We start from the raw sequence: 21467 nt of genomic DNA on the forward strand, positions 1-21467 counted from the left end.
CATGATAATCGCACACATCTCAATGTGGTTTACATGTACCAGGACTCATCAACGCCATCTATCGTATTTTTTTAAATTAAATTTGATTTCATTTATTTTGTACTTGTGACAAAAAAAGTGGATGAATTTTTTTTTTTTAAATACAAATTCATGTCATAATGATTTAGATGTGATCATCATCATCATCATCATCATTCAATCACAACAGATTTTGTTAAGATTGGGATACAATTTGGCTTGAAATTAAATTATGGAAAAAAATTTAAAGCGAAAAATAAAAATAAAAATCACAGAATCATCTTGAATTCTTTGTTGTTGTTGTTGATGATGATGTTTTGGCACAATTAATTATTAACTATCCAGATCAATTTAGTTGGCTTTACGGTAAATATTCATATTCAATCGCATTTCATTCAAAGCTTTTGTTTTAAGAAAATCAACTTCTTTATAAACTGTACCAGGATTATCAGCAAAATCGGCCATCGTCAGATTAGTGCTTATTTGGTCACAAGAATTATTATTATTATTGAATAATAAATCCGATGATTGATTATCAGGAATGTTATTATTATTGTTCCATTGTTGTTGTTGTTGTTGGCTGGAATGATGATGGATCGATGATAATTGTCCACCATGATCCATGCCATTATCGTTTGTTGTTTTTGGGCTATTTGAATTATTGTTATTACTAGTGGTGGTGGTGGTCGAGGTGGATTCTAGATCCAGATCTAAATCTAAATATTGGCGTTCACAGTCTTCAATAGTTGTTTTTGGCTAATTTAAAAAAAACAAAACCAAATCAAATTAGAAAGGACTAATTTTTGTCTAAAAAAAATTTACCTGTTGTTCACAATGAACTAGATGGCAATAATTATCATTATTTTTATTATTTTGATTTCTCAACGTATAGCTTGTAATCAATGGCCTTGGTAATGTATGACGGCTTGTCATGATTGGTTGTGAGCTATAAACAAACAAATAAAAATTGAAATTGAATTTTTTAAACAAAATTTATCACCAAAAAAGCTGAATCTTACTTGTTGATATTGATTCGTTTGAATGGTTGTTTATTATTATTAATCATTTCCATCATCACAACATTACTGTCACTTTTTGTCTGTTGATTATTGAAAAATTGTGTTATATTTTGATTTCCTGGTCGATGACGATTTGGTTTAAGATCACGATTAACATGTGGTGGTATCAATGTAGAATTTTGTGATGTTGGTTGTGGTTGTGTTGGTGGTGGTGGAGGCGTTGAAGAAGCAAGATGATGATGATGATGATGAAGAAAATCCGGTCTTTTTGATCGTGAATGCCAAGTATCATAAAAATTATAGGATTGATTATTGCCTAATTGTTTATTCGCTGATGATGAATTGAGGTAGAACGACCTGTTGCCGGTTGTGTTGTTGTTGTTGTTGTTATTGTTAAGCAACGCCGTTGTTGTTAATGATTTCGGTAATGGTATTGGCGGTGCAGGCTGTTGTTGTTGCAATAATAATCCAGATCCAGGTACTTGATGCAATGATGATGATGATGATAATTGAACTTTACCGATTGCTTTCGTTGTTGCTGCTGTTGGCATTGGTTGTTGATCTTGCTGTGGCCATAATGCCAATGAACTTTGTGATTTTGAAACGGACGGAAAAAGATGATTAGTATGATTTTGTAATGTTTGTTGTTGTTGTTGCTGTGTTAATGTAGATGGTTTTGGTGGCCTAGGTGGTGGTGGTGTACTATGATTACGATTTTCATTATTTAAAAACAATGGTTTTCCAGTATAACATTCTGAAATTGGTATATAATTCAATGTTGACAATGATGATGATTCACTTATCGATTGGTGTTGCTGCTGCTGTTGTTGTTGTTCATTTGGACTTGGTTGCGGTGAATATCGAAGTTCTTCATTAATATTCAAATTATGATTGGTATTTTGAGTATGTTGATGATTATGATTTGGGCTATTGTTTGTACTGCTTTGGCTTCCATTATTATTTTGATGATGATTATGATGATGGTCGATATTCATTTCAATTGCTGGCAATAATGCCAATTCGTTTTGAATGGCTTCCATTTTTAATCCACATACTGAACAAATACATTCAACCCATTTATTCATTTCATCTTCACTGCCAGCAACTAGATAATAGGTTCGTTTCGATGTACGTAAATCAAACATATTATCATAATTTTGTTTACGTATCTCTAATTGTAATCCAGCATCCACTTGTTCACATTGATCCAGATCAATTTGTCCTTTAAGTTTTTTACACGTTGAATCCGTATAATATTCAAGCACATATTGTCCAGGTATTTGTCCTGATGGTTTCAATACGAACCAACGACGTCTCCATTTCTAAATGAATAAAATCAATCAATCAATCGATTAGTCAGAATAGGAAAAAAATCAAAAAAAAATTCACACACTGTTTTCCAGATTCGTTTTTCTGGTGGTGATTTAATCAACCAACCGGCATGTACAATTTGTTGATTGCTTAAATTGTCCATATTTTGTTCTTGAGATTGTTTCAAATTATAGACTTTTCAAATGTCGTCGTGGATTAGAGATGGAAGAAAAGTGATTCATTCATTTTTGTTACATGTGAGAATCAGGAAATTTGCAGTTATTTGGCAATACTTTTTTTTTCTTATACAAATCAAAATTGCAATGTATCTTTTGTGTGTTTCTCTCATGACAATTGTCCAACTATATCGATCATTTTTCTATTTTGATTGTTTTTTGATACAACATCATCCTTATAATCGAAATCGGTTATGTATTGTTGTCGTCGTCGTCGTCGTGGTAGTTGGTGAAAATCCAAAAATTACACATATGAGGAGAAATCACCAACAACAACAATAAGGATACAATGACAATGATGATATCAACAACACAGACAATCTAATGTAAAATACACAAACTCACAGACACGCAAACACAAACAAATAATAAAAGTTCGATGTTCGGCCACAAGTTTTTTATCTAATCTACGAAACTTTGGTGGTCTTTTTTTCTGGTTCTTCTTAACCATAACGAATTAAAATTGGTTGATTTGTTGTGATGATGATTCGCGTTTCTTCGTGTTACATTTCACACACATAAACAATAAACACACGAAGAGAATTATGGCTCATCATTAAAATCATTTTGTGTATGTTGTATGTTTATACGACGTCGACGACGACAACAACAACAACAACAACAACCATCGATCGCGAGCCTCTTTGTCGATGATATGAAAATATACAAGTTGCAAGTTGCTGTTTTTTCGATATCAACAAACTATGGTGAGGGCGAGGTTTTTTCTTTCAATTCAATTCATTCATTTCATTCATTCATCATCGTCTTTTTCGTCTTCTTTTTCTTCTTCTTCTGCCCCAGTATTTTACACCACACACACACACACAAAGTAAAAACAACAATTTTACAGACTAACCACGAAAAAAACTGAAAGAACTGAATGTTTGGATAATAATCAATTGGGTTTGGTTTTTAAAGTTTTTATTGAAAAAAGATTTTCGAGCAAAGAGCACTGAACGTAGTTTCTTTAGGACTTTTTTTGGGTTTTAAGTGAATCTGGGCCATATTACTTTTATGGTGTTTTTTCTCTAGTCTTCAACAATCATGATAATTTGAATTTGTTTTTGAGAAAAACAAATTTGTTTTTTTTTAAACGATCAGGATCTGCAAAATTGATCTTGATGTGTGAGAGAGATATGTGGCTTGTGTTTTTGTTGTTTGGTTTAGAGTTCGACCTATATATAAATATTTAAGCGGATATAATTCAAATTCAAATCATCATCATCGACGATAGGCTAGTTTGCGTGAAAAAAATCAAAATAATTAAATTATCGAGGATAGAATGATCATCATCGGATAGTGTTTAATCGTATAAAATGATGTTGAATCATTCAACTGTAGAATTGATTCATTTCTGTGTGCGCAAGAATTAATTTGTGTCCGTGTAATTACAATTATACATCCGGAACGGACAGAAAAAACTGGAATAAAAGAAAAAAAACGAGATCCTATTAGTTTTAGTTGAATGATTTTTTTCTGTTGGTTTGTCTTTCCTTTTCATTTTCGAATCGATTGAATTCTCTATTATCAAAATAACTAAGGTAATTTTCTCAGGTATAGATAACGTCTGCGGAAAAAAATGAAATTCTTTTTTTTTGATTCAATTATGGTTCGTTTAGCTTCAGGGAAAATGTTTTTGCATTCATTTCTGTATTTCTGTATTTGTTCACCACCGATCAACATCAAGTATGAAAAATTCGTAATTTCAATTATGAATTTATTCAGCTTCAAGCTACGGAATTCTTAGTGTATAGAATTGGCAATTTTCTTTTGAAACTTGAACAATTACAGATCATATGATGATGAAGATGATAACTAGAATTCTTTTTCAAAAAGATAAATCTGAAATTCTAATTAATTTTCAAGGGAATCAAATTTCGTAATAAAATAATTCTCAAAAAATTTTCACATCTTTGCAAAAAAATTTTTGGAAAGAATATTCCATACAAAGAATTATTTAATGTTTATTTATATTTCTCATACACGTATGTATCGTATGTAAATGCATTCTCGTCCGATTTTATTCGTTTACATTCTTTTTTATTTTTTTCGACAAAAAAATAATTCAGAATCGAAACGAAATTCAATGGAATTTCTTTCTTTTTTTTTTGCTTCAATTTTGCTATTACAAACACACACACACACAATCACACCGTTCACAAAATCTGTAGCCATGGTGAAGAATAAATAATTCAAATAGATAGGAAAAAAATAAATGAAGAAAAATCGAGTCTTGTGAATTGGAAAATCTTGGAATTTTTTTTTGAAATAAAAGAATTCCTGATTTTTTCTGAAGAAAGAAAGATTTTTTTCTGTTCTCGATCTCTTCAACGCACAAATTCCACTCGAAAAATGATAGGAAATTTTCGTTAACACTTTTGACAGTGTCACATAAGGAATTTTTTTCGTCTTTTGACAAATTTTAAAATTGAATTTTTTCTAATTAAATGCAAAAGAATTTTTCAATTTATTTCTGCTTCACATTTGATACTGAATTAGATTTTAATTTTGAATTTTTTTTCTAATTTCTTGTGTCTCACACACACGCACGCAAAATGACAAAAGTCAAATAAAATTGTTGAAACAAAAAAAAAAAAAAAAGATATTGAAACAAGTTTGGCCATTTGTGCTTCGTTGAACGCATTATAATTCTAGTATTTTTTCACATTCATTCAGAGTCAAGTTTATGATCGTTCTATCTAATACAGTGACATTAGCCGAAAACGATTGTCATTGGATTCCAATGTCAAGATTTTTACTAGCTAATGGGTGTGTGTGTGTGTGTGTGTTTGTTTCAAAATGATGTTTGTTCGAGCAAACCATTTATTATTATGCTTCGTTGGAACATTAAAGAAAAGAATTTTTTGCTTTGTGTTTTTTGTTCTGGATCGTTTACAATCGAATTGTGTATTCACTATATATATAAAAAAATGTGATACGTGGTGAATAGAATAAAAATTCTCCAAATGGTTTTGCTGAATTGCATCGCCTGATGTTGCTGCTGATGTTGCAGCTGTCAGTAGCATCCTTTTTTTCTGGTAGATACGAGACAAGCAATAACAATAACGTAGTAAAAGAAAAAAAATATAACACAACCAACAACAACAACAACAACAACAACAACGACAACAACTAACCTCCCACACACAAACACACAAACAAACACACACGATATCAATGCAAAGTTTTTTTTGAATCGAAAATGTGTTTGTTTCCCCAACTTCATTCCGGATCATCATCATCGTGTGATAATGATATTCGATTGGGCGCAAAATCAAATTTTTATCTCTGGTCATTCGGCAATACATGTTTGCCATGGTCGGTTTTATTATTATATTCGAAAACAAAATTGTCCGATAAATAATTGTTTAATGATAAAATCTCTCTGTGTGAAAGACATATGAGAAGAAATAAAAAAAAATAGAAGCCTAAAAAAATCTGAAACGCAAATGCATAAAGCAGCAGCCTACTAAACAAAAAAAAATGAAAAACATACACACACAAACACACGAATGACAAAATTGGAAATTCCTCGGGCCGTATCATTATCATCCTGGGAATTTCCCGACAAACTTTTTCACCAATTTCCTTCGCTTTGGTTTCACTGTTTTTTTTGGTTTTTAAACATCAAAAGCAAATAGATTATGGGGCCTAAAAAAACGAGAGAGAGAGAGCACCCTAGCTTAATTACAAAATCGATATTTGTAAGCAACGTCATCATCAACAACACTGACGGCGACTAGAAGCAAAGCATAACTAGAAATAAAAAAAAACCGTTAGCATCCCTAGTTTAATGATTCAGTCAGTGAAAAAAAAGTTGGTATTCCTTGCTAAATAAATGGTTTTCACCCGAGAAAGAAAGAGAAAAAACCCAAAATACTAAACAAATGAAAAGGTTTTGTGCTTGCTTCAGTTCCATTACTAAAATATTCCCTTTTTCTAACTCGTTGGTTGATGATTATGATGGTGATGTAGATTTTTCATTCGATTCCATTCTAACGAAACAGGGAGATGAATGAAGAAAAAGAAGAAAGAAAAGAGGAAGACGGTGGAAAAAAAGTTTCTCAAAACATTTCCATTATTTGAATGAACGGTCTGTTGTTGTTGTCGATTATTAAACAATAATAATGAAAATTCTGAAAAATTCTGCCCAGAATCATCATCATCAACATCCTTAGCTAACACACACACACACACACACACAATGCAAGCAGGCACAATTTTTCATCTTTATTCTACACAGTCTTATTATTCTCATTATTATCATTATATTCGCCCGAAAAAAGAATAACAATTTTTTTCTCAGAGGCTTTCCGTCAGTATTTCCGTTTTCTCCTATTTTTTTTTGTTCATTCATATAGCAAGAAAAAAAATTGACTACCAAATGAGCCAAAGAAAAAAGAAAAAAATAAGAAAAGAAAAAAACTTTGTAAATGAGATTACCGAAATAATTCTTGGTGGTGGTAAAAAAGTGGGTGAAAACGAGTAAAAAAGCAGAGAATAAAAAAGCATTGGAGAGAAAAGAGAATTTCCACCAAGCGATATTTATTGGGCCTATATTTCAAGAATGAATAAATGATGATAATAATAATGATCATCATCATTCATTCATTCAAAAGAAGCAAAAATAAAAAACTTTTGAATCTTCAATTGTCAATCATCATTATCATAGTCGTTTTTTTCATAACTTTGGAATTGGATTACATGTAGAATTTGTTGCGGAATAACAGTAATTTATTCAAGTTTTAGTTTGTTTCCAATGCAAAAAATCAAAACAAAAAACTTTTTCTTCATAAACATCAAATTAATATCGGGTACGAATCAAATTTGGCTTATTTTGTGTTTCATTTATGAAATTATCACTATTATTAAGTGATGTTTTTTCATGATTAACAATCAAAAATTGTGTTTCATCATTATCAAATTTTGGCTGTTGTTGTTGTTGTTGTCGTTGTTGTTTTTGTAGGCTAAAAATTGGTAATTCCGGTGTATCAAGAATTCGAATAGTTGTTGTTTCCACTGGATTTAATGTTGATAATGATGCTGCTGGTGGTGATGTCATAGTTGTCGTTGTTGTTGTTGTTGTTGGTAGCAATGTTGATGATGACGATGATGAATTGTCCGGCTTTTCCATCATCATCATCATTGTTGTTGACGAGGATGGAATTGTTTTTTTTGGTTGTTGTTGTTGTGGCATTGATAAATTAGCTGTATTATTATAATGGATCGATGCTGATGCAGCTGTTGTTATTGTTGTTGGATCAATCATTGTTCCAGAACACGATGATGATGATGATGATGTTGATGAAAGAATTGGTGATGGTACTATTTGATGTATCGACGAGGATGACGATGATGATGATGATGACGATGGACGAGATAATGTTGTTGCTGTTGCTATTGATGAAATTGGTTTGATTGATCCAATATAATCATAGATAAGTCCACCAAATAGTCCGGCAAGCAATGGAGAAATCCAATAGATCTGTGGAAAATATTTTTTTTTCAGGTGAATTGAATTGAATAATGAGATAAATTATCAATGATCTCTCTCACTCACTCACTGTCTGTGTGGTGCACATATACACGATGATGGATGATAAATTGATTATGTCAATATATCGTATATTGATCAATAATACATGTTTGAACAACTTAGACTTGAACTATGACTATGTTTGTGCATCGTTTATTTCAACTCGAGCATAAATTTTTCTTCTTTGAAAATGGTTAATATAGAGTAAACTAATGGAAAGTATTTCTAGTTTTTTTTTTGCTTTTTTTCATTCTAAAAAATGGCCACTCAAAATTCGCAACATCGATATCAACTATCCAACAACAATAATATTATTGAGATCAATCATCGATTGAGTAAACAAAGAATATATTTTCTCTATGTTATGTTCTCTCTCTCTCTAATCAAACACTTGGATATGCAATCATGCACACCAACACACACACACGAACACAAGAATCTGAAATTGGAATTTTGTATTTTCTCATTTTCGTCAATCAACTTGCAGAAAATTGAAACTAAGATCAAAAAGAACAAGAAAATATTACCCAATGCAAACAATATTGTTCAGTCAAAATCGATATGGCCAATGCTTTTGCGGGATTCATTGATGCACCAGTTGCAACAAACTAAATCAATAAAAAAAATATTAATATATCGATTGATGAGTGAAAGAAAAAAATGAATGAATGAACAGCAACGACAACTTACAGCAAACAAATGTCCGACTGTATAGGCAAATCCTATTGATAATGATTTTGATGAATCGATTATACAATTATAATTATTATTGATATTGATATTGCTATTATTGGTTAATTGTAAACGATTTGGGTCACAATTAGCTAGATAGGTGAGCACAATTAGAAATGTTGATAAAAATTCGAAACCAAAAATTTTCGTTGATGACAGTGTTGGCGTGGAAGGCATTAATGGTATGATGGTATCGAAAAGATTCTGAACAACCATTATACCGAATAATGATGCTAGAAATTGTACGAATAAATATGATATCAATCGTAATGTTGTTACACGCTCGGTAACATAAAGACCAATTGTAATAGCAATCGATAGATGACAACCACAAACATGTCCAGTACATTGTATTAATGTTGCAACTGTTAGACCGATGGCCAATGAATTTTTCAATAATTCAATACTATTCAATTGCTGTTGTTGAGGTGGTTGTATATCATTTGTCAACGTTGTCGAAATCGTTGTTTGAGTTGTTGTAGTTGTAACAGCCAAAATACCACAGGTAAAAATCACATATAAAAATGTTGCTATAAATTCTGTACGTAATGATTTCCAGAAACGATATTCAGTCAATTCTTTAGTCAGGGTCAATTTTTCAGGTAATGATTCAATATATGAACGCATTGCATTTGACATGACAAGATAAGATTGTTGTTGATGATGATTCAATTTTTTATTATTTTCAATACTACCACCATTACTAGCATCATCATTATTGGCAAATGTTCGATGAATAGCCGGAGGTGAAGAATGTGTCAGCGTGACACTATTATTATTATATTATTATTATTGCTACTAAATTGATGATGTCGATCCATTGCTATATTATAAAATGTTTGTCGTGATTGCTAAATTATTTTTGCTATTTAACACGATCCATAATCGATCCATAACATCGTGATGAACATGACAAATATAATGTTGATGATGGTAGACCTATATGATGATGCGGATACGAATGATCGATGACACAACGATCCCGATTTTTTTATTCTGGTTTATTTTATTGGAAAAATGAGAATGTTGTCGAAAAAGTCGAGAAAAAACCATATCAAATCAATATATTTGGTAATGTAACGGCATAAACAAAATTTGTTCTTTCTCTCTTTCTCTACAGTTGTTGTTTGGCTCATAACATAGTTTTTTTTGGTGGAATGTTGATGACAATTTTATTCTTGTCAAAACACCAACTACTATAGTAGTGTGTAATCTAATATAACCAAACATAAAAAAGAAAAACACGATGTTCTAGAATAATAATAAAAAGCTGTTGATGATGATGAAGGTTTTGTAGGGATTGGTTTCAGTAAATTTATATCACACACACACACACACACACACACACATGTATAAGTTATTGTTTTGTCATATACAAAATATAAATGACAATCGGGTGACAAAAATAAAAAAAAATCGAATGACAATGACACCGGATGATGATGATCAATTCAAAATATTGGTTTCAACACACACACACATACAAACAATAAATAAATCGATGAACTATGATTTGATCACAAAAACTGACAAACAACCATATAAATGAATGAATGAAAAATAAAATAAAACGGTCAAAATATGAAAAAAACAACGGCTAGGCGAATATGGGCTCCTGGAATACACTGAAGAAAAAAGTTCCTCATACATACAATGAAAAAGTATTCTGGTAGCTGGGTTTTCCGCCGATACAGAGAATCCATATATTACCAAACACACGCACAGATGAAATGAAAGAAAGTAACTGAGAGAACATAGTATAGTGAGATGAAATGAGAATCTTTGACACATGCGTTTTTCTGGAATTTGTTGTAAAGTTTATTTTTCTTACCCGATGAGTGTTTTAACCTTTTAGTATTACATGTGTTTGATTTATATATAAATGAAAAACTCAATAAAAATAATAATGCTTATTGTTTGATTTTTGAAAAACAATCGCTTCATGTGGTAGCAGAGCGTGGTTGATCGTTTTCTTTCACCCCTCTGGCTAATTGTTTTATTTTTTCATTTGTTTATTATTGAAAAAATATTATCTTAAATATTTGTGTTTGTCATGACAAAGCCATCGTCAACCAGCGGTAATGACATGGACGCAACCATGAAGAAATTTATGGAAATGTTCATATCTATGAATTCTTCACGATCATCATCCGAGTCCAACATGGGACTGGAAACGTATGCATTCAGTCAAGTGACCAAATATGATGGTGCCAATATTAAAGAGTGGTCATCCTCGGTACAATCAGCGTTCCAAACATGTGGTAAGGAACATTTTCTTAAAAATGAACTTCCGACTGGCCATCCCGAATACTCTCTTTATCAGAGGTACTTTGGATTAATGAAATTTACATTTCAACCAAAGGTTCGGGATCATGTTGAACATCTGAAAACGGTGTTTCAACTATGGGATTATATGACTCGTTTCGAGAAAGATAATCGGGCTACAGCGGTAAGAAAATATATAAAGCTGGTTGGTACAAAGTATGAAGGTGGCGAACTTCGTCTTTGGCTTGAACAATTGACAGCTCGTTTTGAAGATGTCGAATCGGAGTGGCTACAAAACACTGAGAATTCTCGGTGCACCATCATCATCAGTATGTTACCACGACCAAAGTTCGAACGTCTGGCAGACAGACTGACGTCCAGAGATTCGTTGACAATGAAGGACATAATGAACGCATTCATCGAGGAGGACGAAAAAATGAAAACTGTTTCATCGAAACATGTGAGTAATCAGTCTGTCAATGCCATGAAGAAAAAATTCAACAAGAAATCATCTTCGTCATCAAAACGTAACGATGTGAAGTGTGATTACTGCAAAAGAAATGGTCATACTACTGATGATTGTCATAAACGTTTCTGGGATGAACATCATAAATCATCCACATCATCGTCATCCAGCCAATCAAATTCGAAACCATCGACATCATCATCTTCTGCATCATCAAAGTCATCAAATGCCGCATCTACCAGCAAACATTCGGCTAAGTCCGTTATTCTTAAAAATGTTTGTAACACAAAAAGTGATTCATGGATCCTGGATTCAGGATCGACAACACATGTGACATTCAACGAATCGGTGCTGGTTAACGCCAAGTCCAAACGGTGTGAGTTTGAGGCCGCTGGCGGAGAACCAATTATCTCAACAAAAACTGGTGATACTGTGATTCATCCAAATGACAATGAACTTATGCTAAAAAATGTTGCATGTGGTGATTTTAATGCAAACTTGATATCTGTGTCTCAACTTATGAGTGACGGTTATTCTGTGTTTTTTGATGGCCAATCGCCAGATAAAACAGCTTTCATCATCAAAAACCATGACATTAACATTGTGAATCCTATTGTGTCTGCTAATCAATCATCAGGTGTGTGGCTTCTTAAAAATCAACGCAAACAAACATGTTACAATCTGTGGCATTATCGTCTAGGCCATTGCGGCAAAAATATTCTAAATCAAATCGCCAAACAATCATCATGTGTTAAAATTGATAATGACAACTGTGATGCGTGTCTGAAAAATAAATCTGTGTCTGTGCCACATAAACAACCAATGATCTATGATGATGTGAACATTTTTGAATTTCTTCATGTTGACTTGTGGGAAAGCCCAGTGTTATCAGCGGGTGGAAGTAAATATGGTTTACTTGTGGTTGATCATCGTACACGTTTCTGTTTCGGTATTTCAATTCCGTCTAAATCTGATGCAACTGAAGCGTTAATTAATTTTATCACTGATCATCAACGTCGATACAAGAAAAATGGACGAAAAGTATGTTATATCAGATCTGATTGTGGTAAAGAGTTCGTCAATCATCAAATGGAAGAATTTTGCTCAGAAAATGGCATCAATCATCAAACTACTGTTGGCTACGCGCCACAGCAAAATGGAATCGTAGAAAGAATGAATAGAACTGTTTTTGGTACTGTTCGTACTCTTCTAAATTCAGCCAACATGGACCACAAATATTGGGCTGAAGCTATGTCTACTGCTATTTATCTGATAAACATTTGGGTTCGTGATTCTGGCTCATCTCCATTTGAATTGTTTTTCGGTCATAAACCATCCTACGGTCATTTGCATACGTTTGGATGTGTTGCTTATCATCATCAACCAAAACAAAAACGAACATCGAAACTCGATCCAACTTCAACAAAATTGGTATTCATCGGATATACAAATTCAAAAGTGAATTATCGTCTTCTTGATCCATCTGATGATAAAATAGTGATTACAAATGATGTGAAATTTTGTGAGAATGAGATGTATTTTAAATGTGACTCATCATCATCATCTAATGTCGATCAATCAACATCATCTTCATCTTCTTTTATCAATCCAAGATTTTTACATGATAACAGTTTAACAAGTGATAGTGATAGTGATAGTGATAGTGTTATTGACAATACTCATGATTCATCTACAGTTTCGATACCAGCTTCATTTTCACCATCATCTTCGTCAACACAAAACGATAACGGATCAACAAGTATTTTTTCTGATGTTGAAACACCATCTATCGATGATATTTCTGCGACTACAGATTCAGAATCAGTAGATCATCATATTTTACCACGTCGATCAAATCGAGAGAACAGGGGAGTTCCCCCGAACAGATTTGGTTACAAATGCGTGAATTCATATATCATACCATCAACCTACGATGAAGCTCTAAAATTACCAGATTCGAAACAATGGCTGGATGCTATAAATTGTGAAATTAATCAGTTGCAAAAATATTCTGTATTCAAAAAAGTGCCATTTGATAAATCCAAGAAGGTGATACCAACGAAATGGATCTTTACTAGAAAACGAACTGGTGCATACAAAGCAAGGCTTGTTGCTTGTGGTTATCGACAGATGTATGGTATTGATTACATGGAAACAGCTTCACCAACACCTGATCGATCTTTGACAAACATATTGCTGGCATGGGCCAAAACATTTAATCATAAAGTACGACAATTAGATGTACGAACGGCATTTTTAAATGCTGAATTATCTGAACCAGTTTATGTTCGTCCACCATCCGGTTTTGATAACAATGGTTTGCTGAAACTTGAAAAAGCTTTGTATGGTCTAAAGCAGAGTCCGTTGGCATGGTATAAAACCATATCAAATTATTTGTTGTCAATTGGCTTTGAGAAATGTGTTACCGATAAATGTCTATTCAAAAAAGGTGACGTCATTCTGTTGCTTTATGTTGATGATATCATCATGGTTGGTCCTAATGAATCTATGCTAAATTCGATCATCAATGAATTGGAAAATAAATTTGAAATCACTGATATTGGCAACATCGGTGACTATCTTGGAATTACTATCAAGGAATTTCCTGATAGGTTTGAATTGAATCAATCTAGTTATATCAACAAGGTGCTAGAAGAATTTAATATGGTGGATTGCAAACCATCTAAAGTTCCAATGTCTTTTCTTTATGAAACCATTGAGGATGAAGAAATTGACATGAATCTTCCCGTGCAGAAATTAATTGGGTGTCTTCTTTATATTGCCAATAGAACCAGACCTGACATTTGTTTCTCTGTCAACTGGCTTTCTCGATTTATGACGAAACCAACAGCCTCGTTGTTTAAAGCTTGCAAGAATATTTTACGTTATTTATCATCTACGATTAATAAAAATCTTGTTATCGGGTCGTTGGATTCAACACTGACCGTATACACTGATGCCAGCTTTGGTCAAGGTGTTTCTAAACGTTCAACTTCTGGTGTAATCGTCCGTTGTGGGATGTCGACTCTAACTTGGAGATGTTGTCGCCAATCGAAATTATCTACATCGAGTTGTGAGGCGGAATCCAGAGCTTTATTGGATGGGCATAACATCATGAAACCAATACGTGAAATTTTGGACTTTATGAGTTATATGACTAATGTTATTTTCCGTTGTGATAACAAGTCTGCCATTCAAATTTTTACTGGAAGCACGATGAAGAGATCCAGACATTTTGACATAGAAATCAAAAAGCTCGTGGAGATTTTTTCAGATGATCCTTCTATGTCTGTCGATTTTGTTTCTACTGATATTCAATTAGCAGATGGGTTAACTAAACCCTTTAGCAAAAATAATTTATGTATTTTCTTTGATTCTTTGTTTTTATGAATCATCGGGTAACAGGGGAGCATGTTGTAAAGTTTATTTTTCTTACCCGATGAGTGTTTTAACCTTTTAGTATTACATGTGTTTGATTTATATATAAATGAAAAACTCAATAAAAATAATAATGCTTATTGTTTGATTTTTGAAAAACAATCGCTTCAGAATTTATGTTCTTTATTTTCTTCATTTTTTGTTTTTCACATTCATTTTCTCTTTTACTTTTTTTTCTAGTTGTCCGAACGAATAATGTGCCTAGACAGACACACACACAATGGTAAATGGTGAAAATAAAACCAGTAACCAGCCCAACCAAAGAAAAAAACAACACAAGCAAGCAATTCATCTAATGTTCGTGGGTCGTTTTTTCATTTCATCTTCTCTTCTGATTCCCACACATTCTCTTCTCTTTTCCGTTCTCTTTTTTCGATTCGTGTGTTTGTCTATGTTTTGCTTAATTCGATCTTTTTCCATTCATTCTATAATTTTCTATTTTGGCATTTTGTGTATACGGCAATTCCCAAGATATTACGAAGGATTCGAATTCGAAGCATTTTTTCAATGTTGATATGTCACATTGAAATATAGACGTAGAAAGAATTCAAACCAGAATCATTATGAACTTTATTCGCGTATAGAATGAATGAATTGAATCAAAGTGAATGGAATGATATACACGAATGGAATACCAACAACAACAACAACAACAATAACAACAACGATAAAAACGACCAACGAATATTTGAATGTGTTACGACGACACGAATAGCAGAAAAAAACATGAAAAAGAAAATAAAAAATCGAAATGAAATAAATAAAATAAAAATCGAAAGAATCGAAATAAACAAAGTACAATGCATAGTGTAATAAATGTGGGCCAAATAATGTTGTTGTTGTTCCAACAACAACAAACAGTGAAAAAAAATCTCAATTGCATACCATGGATGGGTAATTTGTTATTCGATTTCCTAGAAAAATTCAACATCATTTGGTAAAATTGGTCCAAAACATGAAGAGAAAAAGGAAAATGAAATTCAATTTAACCATTTGAAATCATCAACATTCAAGACAAAATTCAGGACAAAAAGAGAGAGAGAGAAACAATTTGTAACAAAAGACACAAAACACAAAGACAAAAAAAAGTTTGTTGAAGAAATTGAAGAAAACCTCATTATTCTGGCACGCAAATAATTATTATGTAATATGAACGTTTTTTACGAGAATTTTCTGAAAAATTTCCGTTTCATTTTTATAGTTGTTTATGTTTATTTCTTCTTATGACTATGCATGGTTAGAATTTTTTGTGTGTGTGCATGCGTGTATTAAATTAATTGAAATGAACAAAATTTTTTAGAAAGAGACAGTGTTATAATGGCAACATTCATACATATAAATGGTGATAATGATATTTTTTCATGGTGTGGATAAAAATATTTGAAAAAAAACACAAAATGATTGATATGAAATATGATCATGATGCAACATACACAAACACAAAAAGACAAGGACATGGTAAAAGTAAACGACAAGACTACAACAGGATATGGACAAATAAATCAATGATTGAATGAAACAAATAAACAGAACAGAAATTAAAAAAAACGGATGTGAAAATGGTGAAATGATGTAACAAACGGGAAAAATCATGGATTACAAAATTGTTTTAGCTGAATTGCAAAAAAATAATTATTCAAAGATTAAATAGATTCAGGACTACCACTTCTACAAATAGATTCGGGAATTTTTTTTGAATTCCCGAGAATTAAGCAAACACACATAGACAGACATATATATTGGGATTTATTTTTTACTAAAACCAGCATCACCCAATGAATCATAATCACCACCACCTGCTCCACCGCCCAGATTGCCAAGATTACCAAGATCTTGTCCACCGAAATCATTACCACCGCCTAGACCTAAATTCAATCACATAATGAATAAATAATGAATTAATCATCATCGTTAACGACAATGATCAAATGATTTATTATCTGTTTTTTTTTTTTTTTTTTGATAAAAAAATTACTTACCTCCAAGACCACCGATATCATTGCCGCCACCACCTCCACCACCACCCAAATTAAGACCATTAAATCCACTATTAGAATTTCCACCTCCTAAATTGAGACCATCAAGACCACCAAAACCGCCACCACCATTTTGACCCCCACGATTTCCACCAAGATTTCCTAGACCACCAAGACCAAGTCCTTGTCCTTTTGATTATGAAGATATTGGAATAAATTTTAAACGAAAACAAAAAACTTTAAATCTACTTACCTCCTTGCTGACCACCACCTCCACCTAACCCGGGTAAACCACCAAGTAGACCACCACCACGTTGATTACCACCGGTTAGACCATTTGCTAAACCACCAAGTGCTTGACCGAGACCGGCTAATGGATTCAGGCCCCCCAATCCACCAAGACCACCACCACCACCACCTGTATTACGATTATAACCATTGGGTGAGCCACCGCCAAGTAAACCACCAAGACCACCCAATCCGGGTTGTCGTCCTCCCCCACCACCACCACCACCCCCGAAATTGGCAAGATTTTGTCCGCCCAAACCTGGATTACCAGAACCTCCACCACCTAAACCCGTTCCAAGATTATCATCAAATGAAAGATCTCCAATGCCCAAATTACCCAGTCCCAAATTGCCAAGATTTAGATTACCTAGATTACCTAGGTTTCCAAGATCGCCCAAGAAACCACCGCCACCTTGATTGCCTTGTGCCCCACAATCGTTTATCCATAATGCCGTAATGGCTATAATGCCAATTATTTGTCGACTAGAGAACTGAATTTGGAATATAAGAGAAAAAAATGATAATAAAATGAAATCAAATGAAATTCTATGTGTAATTTACCATTGTTATGATGATAAATGTGTCAACTGGTCAAATCAGTAACTTGATTTTTCAAGCAAAAATTTTTATGATCAAATATCTTCAAGAATATAATCAAGGCAATGAATGGCAAATGGGTGGTGAGCGTGAACATAGGATTCAACAGGCAATTCGGACCGAAATACGAGAATGAGAATTTGCATAGGTTGAGAGAATTAATGAAGAAAGAATAAATGTTTGTTCGATTCAAGACAAGAAATAAAAAAATAAAAGAATGGTCAGTTTGATGTGTATTAAAATCAAAAAAAAAAAACAAACAAAAAGACGTTGCTTTGGACACTCACATCGTTGAACTAAAAGTTGAATCTGTCAAAACTTTGTCGTCGTCGTCGTTGTCGTTGGAAAAAATTTGTTGTCGATCGTTTGTCGTAGTTCGTAAATGAAAATCTCAACTGACTAACAATGGTTGACAAGAAATATGAAATCATTGTCATTTATATCGTTTAATACTCTTTTTTTTCTTGTCCGATTTGAATTTTGATTTTTTGGGTTTTTTCTTTGTTTCAAACGTAGAATAATATTGGTTGTACACCTGCAATCATTCACTTGGGTGATACCTTAGTAGCATGGAAATTGTCACTTTTTTCTTTCTTTTTCTCTCTTTCTCTCGTTTATATTCTAGGTAGCCAAAAAGAAGAAATTGCTCCAAATTATGACTCATAACTGGACAATATTTGATACATGGATGTATAACGTAATCATATTGTTGAAAACATGAAAAAAGATTTCGAAAAAAAATTTTCTTATGATTGAAAAACATTTCAACCACCGGAACAGGATGTTGTCAAGGATTTTTTTTGGATTAGAAAACCAATGATTTTTTCTTCATTTGAGAATACATATAAGTGTGTGGTGATAATAATAACACTATGATTTCATTTATAATAAAAAGAATAGAAAATGTCAATCATGAACTGGGTCAAGTTGTTTTTTTTTCTTTTCGTACCTTGAAAAAGATAAATTAAATGATTCAAATGAATAAATCGGCAGCAGAAACAAAAAAAAACATTTCAAATTTGAATGTCGTTTTTATCTAAATTTTTCAGGTGCTAATTATTGGCCAATAATATAACAATGATAAAAATGGGCGTCTCATTTAACGAAAAAAAAATTCTATGAATGAGTCATGAGTTGTTGTTCATTATTTTTTTCCGGTTAGTTTTTGAAACTGGTTGGTAGTCTTGATGATTACACAGACAAAAAGCTTTCAAAAAAATTCAAAATTGACGAAGAAAGTGTTTGATCGTTGTGGCGATCATACATGTTTTTTTTTATTTGCAATTTTTTTCTAAATGTTTTTTTTCTGGAGAATTTAAAACGATAATCAAATGTGTGTGTATGTGCGAGTGTGTTCGTGACAATTCATTTTTGGAAAAAACAAATTGAAATAACCGTGAAAACAAAAATCGACAGACACACACACACACACACATCCACATATAACATACATAAATTAATTCATTCAAAATGAGTGTGTCATCAATGTTTCGATACATCATAGTCATCATCATTGCCACTGTCGCCGTCATCAATATTGATCATCTTAATCCTCATCATCATCATGTGTCAGCTGTTCCAGTCACAAATTCAAATCAACAACAACAAACAAAATTACAAACATCAGCTAATGAACCGACAATCAAAACAACAAACAGTAATGTTTATGGAGCGGATAATGGTGGTTCAACAAATCAAAGTGGTGGTGGCGGTACTAATGGACAACAACAACAAAAACCAAATTCTGAGCAAAATCCTGGTTCAGTGAATCGTGGTTATAATCAAGGCTATTCATATAATACCGGTATTAAACCATATAGAACTGGCTATACATATTTTCAACCATTTGGTGATCATGTTAATAATCAAAATGATGGCAAAAATGGTAATAATAATGGTAATGGTGGCAATGTTGAAAACAATACCAATCAACAACAATTACCAATTGAATTGCCAAATTTTTTCGGTATCGATCCTAAACAATTAGGACCAGTTCGTGTAATAGAGAATAAAAATTTACCGCTTGATGAAAATGGAATTCCGATTTTGGATCAGATTCATATACCGGAAAATACGAATGAAAATCAAAATGGCAATAATAATGGAAATTTTAATAATCGACAAGCACGGCCACTACCACCACCACCACCACCACAACCTCCAGTACCCGTACCACCCGTTGAAGTTCCGGTCAATGCGAATGATTTTGCCGATTTTAATTTGAACAATATTCTTTCTGGTAATAATAATCCGAACAACAACAATAATGGCTACAACAACAACAACAATAATAATAATAATGGCGGCGGAGGAGGAATGTTTGATTTTGCACCACCAAGTACGAGCAATTTTAATTTTGCCCGACCGGGAACGGCCGGTGCAGATCAAAGTGATTATAATAGACTGGATGATTTCGCTGGAAATTTGAATAACTTTGATACTTATCTAGGTGATGATCCAAGTCTGATGTTGGATGGCAATATGGATATGGGCGGCAGTGGCAATAATAACAACAACAATAACAATCAAAATGGTTTGGCTGGGTTTGGTTTCGGCGGGCAACAAGTACCAAGTGAAATTGTCAATCTAAATAATGCATTTGGTACCGGTGGTGGTAGGGGTGGTGGTGCTAGTGGAACTGGAAACAATAATCGAAATAGTGGTGCAGGAAACTTGAATGATATTTTGGATCAATTTGGAACGCCAAATACCGTTGCAACGAATAATAATAACAATAATGATCTTGGTAATCTTGGCTCTTCTACCGATGTGAATCAAATATTTCCATTTTTATTATAATAACAGATTTTTTACGAGAAAAAACAAACAAACAAAAAAAACTTGATCCAAATTCTGTTGTATAATAATAATCTTTTTGTCACGAATTTTTTTATCATTTAAATATTCATTATTTGATTTCAAAAAAAAATCCTAAGATAAATCAGAAAATTCGAGTCAAGTCTTTCGTCGAACAAAAAAAAACAAACAAAACAACCAAAGATTGAGTTTGCAATTAAAAATAACCCAAAGATCGAATTATATCAAATAATTCTGTTATTTATTTTTGTCAAAATCTCTAAAAGCCTACAGAATGACATTGATGATGAAAATTGAAATCAATTAAAAATTACAATCCTCAAAACTAAAAATTATTATTATAATTTAAATATAATTCAATTTGATTTAATTCGTTTGAATGAATGAAAAAATTTTGTTACTTGTGGACGGATATTGAATTTTTGAGAGAGAAAAAAAATTTAAACAAAAATCACATGATAATTTCGCACTACACCCAAAAATGATACACCGGAAATGTAATAGAAAATTTTCAATTGGTCAACACTGCTCATTTGTCTACTTCATTCATTCATTCATTCAAAATTTTAGAGAATAATGATGATGATGATAACTATTGTCATAGTTTTGTCATAATTGGTGGCCACCACCACTACCGACTACCGCTATCATCATCAGCTGAATAAAACTTTAAACAAAATATATATTTGGGTGACATAAAATTCGCTCTTTTCCTAAGGAAATGCAAGATCCTGCTGCATAAACAAGAGAAAGGGGGAGAGAGAGAAA

At 32.6% G+C, this 21467-nt stretch overlaps 5 protein-coding genes across 9 annotated transcripts; 2 read left to right on the top strand and 3 right to left on the bottom strand.

Moving 5' to 3' along the window:
* Window positions 1-66: 66 nt before the first annotated feature.
* Window positions 67-3206, bottom strand: dos (daughter of sevenless). The gene is made up of 4 exons (XM_047061868.2): window positions 2431-3206; window positions 1038-2359; window positions 841-964; window positions 67-774 (listed from the first exon to the last, which is right to left on the bottom strand). The coding sequence occupies exons 1-4, from the start codon at window positions 2509-2511 to the stop codon at window positions 370-372; spliced, it is 1932 nt and encodes a 643-aa protein (XP_046917824.2). The 5' UTR covers window positions 2512-3206; the 3' UTR covers window positions 67-369.
* A 1470-nt stretch (window positions 3207-4676) lies between these two features.
* On the bottom strand, window positions 4677-10599 carry LOC124498369 (uncharacterized). Its single transcript, XM_075729069.1, has 3 exons — window positions 8811-10599; window positions 8648-8728; window positions 4677-8069 (listed from the first exon to the last, which is right to left on the bottom strand). The coding sequence occupies exons 1-3, from the start codon at window positions 9489-9491 to the stop codon at window positions 7389-7391; spliced, it is 1443 nt and encodes a 480-aa protein (XP_075585184.1). The 5' UTR covers window positions 9492-10599; the 3' UTR covers window positions 4677-7388.
* Window positions 10600-10766: 167 nt separating this feature from the next.
* Window positions 10767-14445, top strand: LOC124491221 (copia protein). The gene is made up of 2 exons (XM_075729378.1): window positions 10767-14229; window positions 14373-14445. The coding sequence occupies exons 1-2, from the start codon at window positions 10906-10908 to the stop codon at window positions 14382-14384; spliced, it is 3336 nt and encodes a 1111-aa protein (XP_075585493.1). The 5' UTR covers window positions 10767-10905; the 3' UTR covers window positions 14385-14445.
* Window positions 14446-16750: 2305 nt separating this feature from the next.
* Window positions 16751-19164, bottom strand: LOC124498156 (uncharacterized). 4 transcript variants are annotated; one of them, XM_075728924.1, is made up of 7 exons: window positions 18832-19164; window positions 18170-18752; window positions 17847-17925; window positions 17653-17776; window positions 17251-17415; window positions 17001-17186; window positions 16751-16886 (listed from the first exon to the last, which is right to left on the bottom strand). In XM_075728924.1, the coding sequence occupies exons 3-7, from the start codon at window positions 17847-17849 to the stop codon at window positions 16768-16770; spliced, it is 597 nt and encodes a 198-aa protein (XP_075585039.1). In that variant the 5' UTR covers window positions 17850-17925; window positions 18170-18752; window positions 18832-19164; the 3' UTR covers window positions 16751-16767. The 4 variants fall into 4 exon arrangements, with proteins under 4 accessions (XP_075585039.1, XP_046917827.1, XP_046917826.1 ...); XM_047061871.2 differs by having other exon boundaries at window positions 17251-17568; XM_047061870.2 differs by having other exon boundaries at window positions 17251-17568; window positions 17623-17776.
* LOC124498172 (uncharacterized) lies at window positions 19114-20911 on the top strand. 2 transcript variants are annotated; one of them, XM_047061890.2, is made up of 2 exons: window positions 19114-20271; window positions 20332-20911. In XM_047061890.2, exons 1-2 carry the CDS (start codon window positions 19353-19355, stop codon window positions 20679-20681), a joined length of 1269 nt encoding a protein of 422 aa, XP_046917846.2. In that variant the 5' UTR covers window positions 19114-19352; the 3' UTR covers window positions 20682-20911. The 2 variants fall into 2 exon arrangements, with proteins under 2 accessions (XP_046917846.2, XP_046917847.2); XM_047061891.2 differs by having other exon boundaries at window positions 19120-20220.
* The last annotated feature ends 556 nt before the right edge of the window (window positions 20912-21467 follow it).

Source organism: Dermatophagoides farinae, chromosome 3 (genome assembly GCF_024713945.1).
Source record: "Dermatophagoides farinae isolate YC_2012a chromosome 3, ASM2471394v1, whole genome shotgun sequence".
Lineage (NCBI taxonomy): Eukaryota > Metazoa > Arthropoda > Arachnida > Sarcoptiformes > Pyroglyphidae > Dermatophagoides > Dermatophagoides farinae.